This window comes from Sinocyclocheilus anshuiensis, unplaced genomic scaffold, assembly GCF_001515605.1.
Source record: "Sinocyclocheilus anshuiensis isolate Anshui unplaced genomic scaffold, SAMN03320099.WGS_v1.1 scaffold973, whole genome shotgun sequence".
NCBI lineage: Eukaryota > Metazoa > Chordata > Actinopteri > Cypriniformes > Cyprinidae > Sinocyclocheilus > Sinocyclocheilus anshuiensis.
Window position 1 is genome coordinate 135,031 of NW_015554121.1, and position 9,397 is coordinate 144,427.

A 9,397-nucleotide genomic window follows, 5' to 3' on the forward strand; every position below is an offset into this window, starting at 1 on the left:
CAATATTTTGCTGAGTGTGTTATTGTGCTGATATCTTATCTCTAATTGTGCTGACAGCTGACTCCTGAATTTTTTGATATTCTTCATATTCTGTGTGGTCAGTTCACAGCAGTGATAGAAATTAATAATTTCCAATAAGTTTTATGGGCATTTTTACCTTTAAGCCATTTTTTCTAAAAGTGTACACCATCTTTTGAGTCAAATTCTTGCATTTGGGCTGCTACCAAGCAAATGAAATCAGTATCAACACAATGTATCTTTGCAGTGCAGAGGAAACACAGAAGCTGCATCTGAAGAGGCATTTAGATGCATTTACACACTGTTTAATGCAGCTCTGAGGGACATTAATGCATTTAACCTGCAGTTACAAATGCATAAATAATGTTTTGATATTTTAAACATAAAACATTGAAAACTGATGTTTGAAATTATTTAAAAATTGAAAAGGTACCTTAAATGTGAAATTAAAACCACCAGGTGGCAGCAAGTCACTGTTAACAAGTGAGTCATTGCGACTGAACCGAATCATTTAAAGGTTGATTCATTCAGGAACGAAACACCGTCGGGTTGCTCAGAGACACAAAACAGTGCTGTGGCTGTGTTTGGAATGATTTTTGTTGGAGAAATAGAGCAAAAACACGAAATATGGCGTCTAAAAGGTAAGTCTCTTAATATTAACTACTTGTTTATTGAACTGTTGTATAAAATCAATATCACATCATGCTGACATTGAGAAGAAAAAAACTGCACTCTTCGTGTGATATTAACTATATGAAATTATATAAATATATACATTTTCTGCCCCATATCATAAATTATGTGATAATTCTAAATGCATTTTAATAGACTGATTCATGCAGTGAAAGAACGCACTATAAATGCGCACGCGCACTAGTCTAACCTGCTAGACTTCATCATGTAATGTATGCGCGCACTCTGTAGCTGTTTTGTTTGCTTTTTGCGATATACTCGATAATATCAAATCCCACATCGTTAAAACAACAATTACGATATTATCGCATACCATACATATCGCTTAGATTGTTATAATGCATTGTCTTCTTACCGATCCACCAGTTCACATTTAAAGCTCTGCGTGTTTGCAGGGTAACAACATGGGTGGATTTTCGCATTGGTCTGAACTCTGAACAAAACTACAGTTTTATTTATTATCTCTGCCAGCAGGTGGAGCGTTTGGTAGAAATATCACTGTTTCCATGGTAACTGCTGAACACAGAGCAGCAGCACCAACTCTGAACCTGCAGCGCTCGTGTTTATTCAATTAAATCATAGCCTTTTGAAGTTTAATCTTCACATTCAGCCATATCGCCATTCTGGTCTTTCTGTCCCCAAATTTAAGACCTGTTGAAATCATAATTAAGACTTTCTTGTGCAATTTAAGACTTTTTAAGACCTTAAATTTGATACAACTAAATGTAAGACCCTGGTAAGCAAATACTCTACTAACAGGCTGACATCAGTTCATGACCAGATGGATCTAGTTCTGATCGAGAATTATCACTCGGTAAAAAGCTTACAGTTTTATTTATTATCTCTGCCAGCAGGTGGAGCGTTTGGTAGAAATATCACTGTTTCCATGGTAACTGCTGAACACAGAGCAGCAGCACCAACTCTGAACCTGCAGCGCTCGTGTTTATTCAATTAAATCATAGCCTTTTGAAGTTTAATCTTCACATTCAGCCATATCGCCATTCTGGTCTTTCTGTCCCCAAATTTAAGACCTGTTGAAATCATAATTAAGACTTTCTTGTGCAATTTAAGACTTTTTAAGACCTTAAATTTGATACAACTAAATGTAAGACCCTGGTAAGCAAATACTCTACTAACAGGCTGACATCAGTTCATGACCAGATGGATCTAGTTCTGATCGAGAATTATCACTCGGTAAAAAGCTCATTCAGGTTGAGTGCTGTATGCATTTATAAACAGGCTATACATGCATCTAGTGGCTAAACCATCGCATTTCAGATTATTTTCCTTATTTCTTTCCACCAGGTGGCACTAACCCGTATGCAATCACTAATGCACTTATTTATTTACATTTTATATATAAATAAATTCATATTTTAATTAGAATATTTAGTAACATATTATAGAAAAAACATATACAGCAAATACAGTACATTCATTTTACGAAAAAATGAAATTACTATACGATTATGGTCCCAGTGTGTTTTGCGTGTGAACAGTGAGACGACTAAATGAACAAGACCAGAGGATCAGAACATCATCATTATAATGAAGCAAAACCACCCAAACAAGCATTCAAATCAGCAGAGCATTCCTTCAGCTGCATCTTCAACAAATAACTTAATAAAATAAAAATCAAAACTTAATCAGAATTATAATCAATATTACGTATGTTTCATGAGCACACCTGTTCTCTGGCAGCGCCTCTGTGAAGCATCTGATCACAACAGTAGACACGGGATCTTCAGGGCTGCTAGAACACATACAAATGAGCTATCATGCTTTTGGCTCCAAAAATGTGAACAATATACTGCAACATATTAACACCACAATATAAAAGCAAATCATTGGCCTTAATATTTATAGACTGTCATGATTGTGTCTGTTAGCCACCTCTTTGTGTTCGCCAAAACTCCCTCCAGCAAATAGAAAGGGTCCTGAGGAAGAGAGATGGATTTATGAGTTTATGCAGGGCATGCAGGGGCGGCTCATAACTCTATATGAGGTGGGCAATATACCAGCAGAAATTCATCAACCAGAATAACTATTCAAGCACAGTTTCTTTTAGAGGTCGACCACTATATTACTTCCAACAAGTTAATCAGCATCAATAACCAATTTTTGGAAATACTGGTTATTAACAAAACCCACATCTATAATTAACCAGTTTTTTCTGGCTCCCATAGGCTTTCCAGCACCAGCCACAAAGGAGTGCCTCTAGAGACTAAATAAAAACAACGAGCCTGTTCTTTTAATGAACTGTTCAGGAGTTACAGGTTTAAACTAGTCTGACAAATTCTTTAATGCATTTCACTAGATGCAGTTTTGGTAATCCAGTAACAAAAGCTCAGCCAAGACGCAGTCATTTCCACCTGCATTTCACACGAGTCTCATGTTACCAGTTGAGTTAGATTTGATCGGGACCCTCAGCTCTTATAACTCACACTTGCGCACAAACACACCTGACTGACGAGATCATGTTGCGAGGCAAACAGGAATCAGGCGGTGAATGAAAACGATGCAGACAGACTGCATACTTGCCACTACGCAGCAAAATATGAAACCCTTTTATTGGTGCACTTTATTACAACAAATAGCAAAACGATCCCATAATTAGGCCTGTCACAATAACAACTTTTTGTTGTGCGATATATTTCCCCAGAAATAATTGTGATAAACAATAGTCATTTTAAGACCATTTTATGCCACTGAATATATAATCATAATATAACAGCATAATAATGCAAGAAGGCCTACACAATTTCAAATGACAACAAACTTTTAATTCTTAAGAATATTTAGATCATGGAAATTAAGTATAAAAATACTAGATACCTTAAAAACTTGAATAAATAGTAAATAAACATTTTCTAACAAAAGGTGCAAAGTAACAAATGCACAAAGAATTTGTATGTAGAATTTTTTCCTGACCTTCTTTTCTCTGTAAATTAAGGGTGCGTGTGAGAGCGTGTGCGTGAGAGCGTGTGTGAGAGCGTGTGCGTGTGAGAGCGTGTGTGTGAGAGCGTGTGTGCGTGTGTGTGAGAGCGTGTGCGTGTGTGAGTGCGTGTGTGCGAGAGCGTGTGCGTGTGTGAGAGCGTGTGTGCGAGAGAGCGTGTGTGTGTGAGAGCGTGTGCGTGTGAGCGTGTGAGAGAGCGTGTGCATGTGAGAGCGTGTGCGTGTATGAGAGAGCGTGTGTGTGAGAGAGCGTGTGCGTGAGAGAGCGTGTGCGTGTGTGCGCGTGTGAGTGTGAGAGCGTGTGAGTGTGTGTGTGAGAGCGTGTGTGTGTGAGCGTGTGTGTGAGCGTGTGTGAGCGTGTGTGTGTGAGAGCGCGTGTGTGAGAGCGTGTGTGCGTGTGTGTGAGAGCGTGTGCGTGTGAGCGAGCGTGTGCATGTGAGAGCGTGTGAGCGTGTGAGAGCGTGTGCGTGAGAGAGCGTGTGCGTGAGAGAGCGTGTGCGTGAGAGAGCGTGTGCGTGAGAGAGCGTGTGCGTGAGAGAGCGTGTGCGTGAGAGAGCGTGTGCGTGAGAGAGCGTGTGCGTGAGAGAGCGTGTGCGTGAGAGAGCGTGTGCGTGAGAGAGCGTGTGCGTGAGAGAGCGTGTGCGTGAGAGAGCGTGTGCGTGAGAGAGCGTGTGCGTGAGAGAGCGTGTGCGTGAGAGAGCGTGTGCGTGAGAGAGCGTGTGCGTGAGAGAGCGTGTGCGTGAGAGAGCGTGTGCGTGAGAGAGCGTGTGCGTGAGAGAGCGTGTGCGTGAGAGAGCGTGTGCGTGAGAGAGCGTGTGCGTGAGAGAGCGTGTGCGTGAGAGAGCGTGTGCGTGAGAGAGCGTGTGCGTGAGAGAGCGTGTGCGTGAGAGAGCGTGTGCGTGAGAGAGCGTGTGCGTGAGAGAGCGTGTGCGTGAGAGAGCGTGTGCGTGAGAGAGCGTGTGCGTGAGAGAGCGTGTGCGTGAGAGAGCGTGTGCGTGAGAGAGCGTGTGCGTGAGAGAGCGTGTGCGTGAGAGAGCGTGTGCGTGAGAGAGCGTGTGCGTGAGAGAGCGTGTGCGTGAGAGAGCGTGTGCGTGAGAGAGCGTGTGCGTGAGAGAGCGTGTGCGTGAGAGAGCGTGTGCGTGAGAGAGCGTGTGCGTGAGAGAGCGTGTGCGTGAGAGAGCGTGTGCGTGAGAGAGCGTGTGCGTGAGAGAGCGTGTGCGTGAGAGAGCGTGTGCGTGAGAGAGCGTGTGCGTGAGAGAGCGTGTGCGTGAGAGAGCGTGTGCGTGAGAGAGCGTGTGCGTGAGAGAGCGTGTGCGTGAGAGAGCGTGTGCGTGAGAGAGCGTGTGCGTGAGAGAGCGTGTGCGTGAGAGAGCGTGTGCGTGAGAGAGCGTGTGCGTGAGAGAGCGTGTGCGTGAGAGAGCGTGTGCGTGAGAGAGCGTGTGCGTGAGAGAGCGTGTGCGTGAGAGAGCGTGTGCGTGAGAGAGCGTGTGCGTGAGAGAGCGTGTGCGTGAGAGAGCGTGTGCGTGAGAGAGCGTGTGCGTGAGAGAGCGTGTGCGTGAGAGAGCGTGTGCGTGAGAGAGCGTGTGCGTGAGAGAGCGTGTGCGTGAGAGAGCGTGTGCGTGAGAGAGCGTGTGCGTGAGAGAGCGTGTGCGTGAGAGAGCGTGTGCGTGAGAGAGCGTGTGCGTGAGAGAGCGTGTGCGTGAGAGAGCGTGTGCGTGAGAGAGCGTGTGCGTGAGAGAGCGTGTGCGTGAGAGAGCGTGTGCGTGAGAGAGCGTGTGCGTGAGAGAGCGTGTGCGTGAGAGAGCGTGTGCGTGAGAGAGCGTGTGCGTGAGAGAGCGTGTGCGTGAGAGAGCGTGTGCGTGAGAGAGCGTGTGCGTGAGAGAGCGTGTGCGTGAGAGAGCGTGTGCGTGAGAGAGCGTGTGCGTGAGAGAGCGTGTGCGTGAGAGAGCGTGTGCGTGAGAGAGCGTGTGCGTGAGAGAGCGTGTGCGTGAGAGAGCGTGTGCGTGAGAGAGCGTGTGCGTGAGAGAGCGTGTGCGTGAGAGAGCGTGTGCGTGAGAGAGCGTGTGCGTGAGAGAGCGTGTGCGTGAGAGAGCGTGTGCGTGAGAGAGCGTGTGCGTGAGAGAGCGTGTGCGTGAGAGAGCGTGTGCGTGAGAGAGCGTGTGCGTGAGAGAGCGTGTGCGTGAGAGAGCGTGTGCGTGAGAGAGCGTGTGCGTGAGAGAGCGTGTGCGTGAGAGAGCGTGTGCGTGAGAGAGCGTGTGCGTGAGAGAGCGTGTGCGTGAGAGAGCGTGTGCGTGAGAGAGCGTGTGCGTGAGAGAGCGTGTGCGTGAGAGAGCGTGTGCGTGAGAGAGCGTGTGCGTGAGAGAGCGTGTGCGTGAGAGAGCGTGTGCGTGAGAGAGCGTGTGCGTGAGAGAGCGTGTGCGTGAGAGAGCGTGTGCGTGAGAGAGCGTGTGCGTGAGAGAGCGTGTGCGTGAGAGAGCGTGTGCGTGAGAGAGCGTGTGCGTGAGAGAGCGTGTGCGTGAGAGAGCGTGTGCGTGAGAGAGCGTGTGCGTGAGAGAGCGTGTGCGTGAGAGAGCGTGTGCGTGAGAGAGCGTGTGCGTGAGAGAGCGTGTGCGTGAGAGAGCGTGTGCGTGAGAGAGCGTGTGCGTGAGAGAGCGTGTGCGTGAGAGAGCGTGTGCGTGAGAGAGCGTGTGCGTGAGAGAGCGTGTGCGTGAGAGAGCGTGTGCGTGAGAGAGCGTGTGCGTGAGAGAGCGTGTGCGTGAGAGAGCGTGTGCGTGAGAGAGCGTGTGCGTGAGAGAGCGTGTGCGTGAGAGAGCGTGTGCGTGAGAGAGCATGTGCGTGTGTGTGAGTGTGAGAGCGTGTGTGTGTGAGCGTGTGTGTGTGAGAGCGTGTGCGTGTGTGAGAGCGTGTGTGCGTGTGTGTTAGAGCGTATGCGTGTGTGAGAGCGTGTGCGTGTGTGTGTGCGCGTGTGAGAGAGAGCGTGTGTGTGTGAGAGCGTGTGCGTGTGAGCGTGTGAGAGAGCGTGTGCATGTGAGAGCGTGTGAGCGTGAGAGCGTGTGAGAGCGTGTGCGTGAGAGAGTGTGCGTGTGTGAGAGCGTGTGTGCATGTGCGTGAGAGCGTGTGCGTGTGTGTGAGAGCGTGTGTGCGTGTGTGAGTGCGTGAGTGCGTGTGTGTGTGAGAGAGCGTGTGTGTGTGAGAGAGCGTGTAGCTCATGAGAACAAGACAATTCAACATAAGGATGTGCACAGACAAACAATTCAGACTCACATTCACAACTTTGCTAAATATGATTTCTTATGGAACTAGGGGTGTAACGGCACGCGTAATTACTGTACATGCAGAACCTAATATTAAACTCAGATACAGGACGGGTCAATGTCATTTATACTGATATACCTTGCTGCGAATATACCATCGTTTATTAAATGCAAAAATATATTTATCACAAATGTTATCGTCATGTGAGATTATTTACAAAAGATCTGTGATTGCATAAAGGCATTTAAACAGCACCATAATAATCCAAGCTGTGTTCAGTAAACCACGGTTCAAAGAAAACGAAGAAGTACCTTAATGTTTTTTTTTTTATACTCTTCTGATTTACTGAAAACATAGCAAACATATTGTCACCTGTGTGCCATCACACCCCTCGCAGGGACACTGAAGCCTGAGCAAAGAAACACTGCATTACGGTAACAAACTACACTCGATTCATCATTTTAACCAGTATATCACCCACCCCTACAAGCCACGACAAACAACAGAGCATTAGAATCAAATATTACATGTCTGCATTATACGATGTATATCTCCATACTGTTAAGATCCATTGTTTTAATTACCATACTGATTCCCTTCTGGATCAACCAAGACTCAGAAGAAACTTCTAGCGAGTAGAAAACCTCCATCGAAGGCAGCGACTGAACCACGAGCTTCCTAGCACGACCCTTAACACGGATGACAAAATGTGAAGATTAAAACCAGAAAACTGTATTTTTAGTGATTGTGACAGCACTGTAATAGATACAAGTTTACACAAATGCAATCAAAATCATTCAACCCCGCAGAGACTGTAATAAAATATTGCATCTATAACAGTTTAGTGGCATACTAAAGGGGATAATGTCAATATATAACGTAATATTTTTGAATTACAGGGCTTATTTTTTATTTTGTTGTAATACACCATTTCATAATTATTTAACCCCTATTCACTGTTGCTGTTTATGAGTCACTTGTTTGTACAGTGGGGCACAAAATTGTTAAAACACAAGTAAGCCTTTAGAAACTCTAACACAAAACTTAACTTGCTTGAGCGTAGTGCTGGGCGGTATGACCAAAAATTTATATCACGGTATTTTTCAAAATTATACCGGTTTCACGGTACAAGACGGTATTTTCATGCTGTTTTCATCTTGCCTGTTTAACACAAAAGAAATGAATCCATCAATGTGTGAATTAATAATGAAAAATAAGCACCCTGTCTTTGTATGTCAAAACGAGACACTTGCTGTGTAATAGTTGAGGAGTTTCCGTCTGATATCAGCAGGAAATCTTCAACGTGTTGATCCGGCCAGCAACAAAGCATGACAAATGAGTGAAAGTCCAGCAAGCTGAGCATGCCCTGGAAAGAAGAAGATGATGTTCACATTAGTGGTCATTTACTACACCGTTTGTTTGGATAATGTGAACGCTGTTTTCTGAACTTGGGAGCACTCCCATGAACCACACCGAGTCTGCGGCTCAGTTCTTGCCAACTCTGGTCCAGTTCCTTTCTGATGTGAGTGCAGTCATACTCAAAGAAGTAAACCGCTTTCGATGATGTATGAACTGCTCAAACGGTGTATTCTCTCATTTTCCTGACAAGCGTGACTTGACGCCGCAAGCAGAGGATTTATATGTAATTTCTGCTCGATTCAGCAAAAATTGACTCCTGTTGAACCTTTGCATTACATTTGTGACAGAGAGATGCATATGCAGTTCTGAGCTGGTGATTTGGAAACAAAACCAAATTCTTAAAATCCAGAGTACAGCACTGAGGCGAGCAAGTAACGCATCCATCTATAACCGCTGGCAACAATGATGGAATCACACACTGGTTCTGTGAAACATACCTCAAACTAATTAAATTAAAATAATTTAATTAATGGAAAATTGTTTTCCATATCAAGTAGAGGAAGAAATTATGGAATCAGCTTGTAATTTGCATTTCCGAAACGAACACGGCATTAAAAAAAAAGCTAGTCAGCAGTTAAAAGAGAGCTTAACGAGCTTTTGGACTTGGCTAATTGAGAGGAAACATGACCCCAACAAGGATTATAAAACTGCACGGCGTTCTCTACCTGACATGGAAAACAATTTTCCATTAATTAAAAGAGTTTAATCTCATTTGTTTGAGGTGTGTTTCACTTAACCAGAGTGCTGAATTATTAAACAAAAATTGTTTTGTGTCATATCTGTGATTCGTTTATTTGTTATGAAGTAGAACATCATCTAAGTGTGGCGACTCCATTTTTGCCAGCGGTTGTATTTCTCCTCCTTCTCCTGCACATATTTTCTCCTTCTCCTGCATATATTTTCTCCATCTCCTGCACATATTTTCTCCTTCTCCTGCATATATTTTCTCCTATATTTTCTCCTTCTCCTGCACATATTTTCTCCTTCTCTTGCATATATTTTCTCCATCTCTTGCACATATTTTCTCCTTCTCCTGCACATATTTTCTCCTTCTCCT

General features: G+C 45.0%; 1 protein-coding gene across 1 annotated transcript in view; it reads right to left on the reverse strand.

Annotated features, from left to right (window-relative positions):
* The window catches only part of kntc1 (kinetochore associated 1), a gene marked incomplete at its 5' end in the record, with an annotated part of 76,753 nt that extends 68,466 nt beyond the window's left edge, over positions 1-8,287 (reverse strand). The window contains 5 exons of the mRNA XM_016462490.1: positions 2,399-2,464; positions 2,605-2,648; positions 7,506-7,610; positions 8,037-8,082; positions 8,175-8,287. Of these exons, the coding sequence (XP_016317976.1) occupies positions 2,399-2,464; positions 2,605-2,648; positions 7,506-7,610; positions 8,037-8,082; positions 8,175-8,287 (374 nt within the window). The remainder of the gene's footprint in view (positions 1-2,398; positions 2,465-2,604; positions 2,649-7,505; positions 7,611-8,036; positions 8,083-8,174) is intronic.
* Between the last annotated feature and the right edge of the window lie 1,110 nt (positions 8,288-9,397).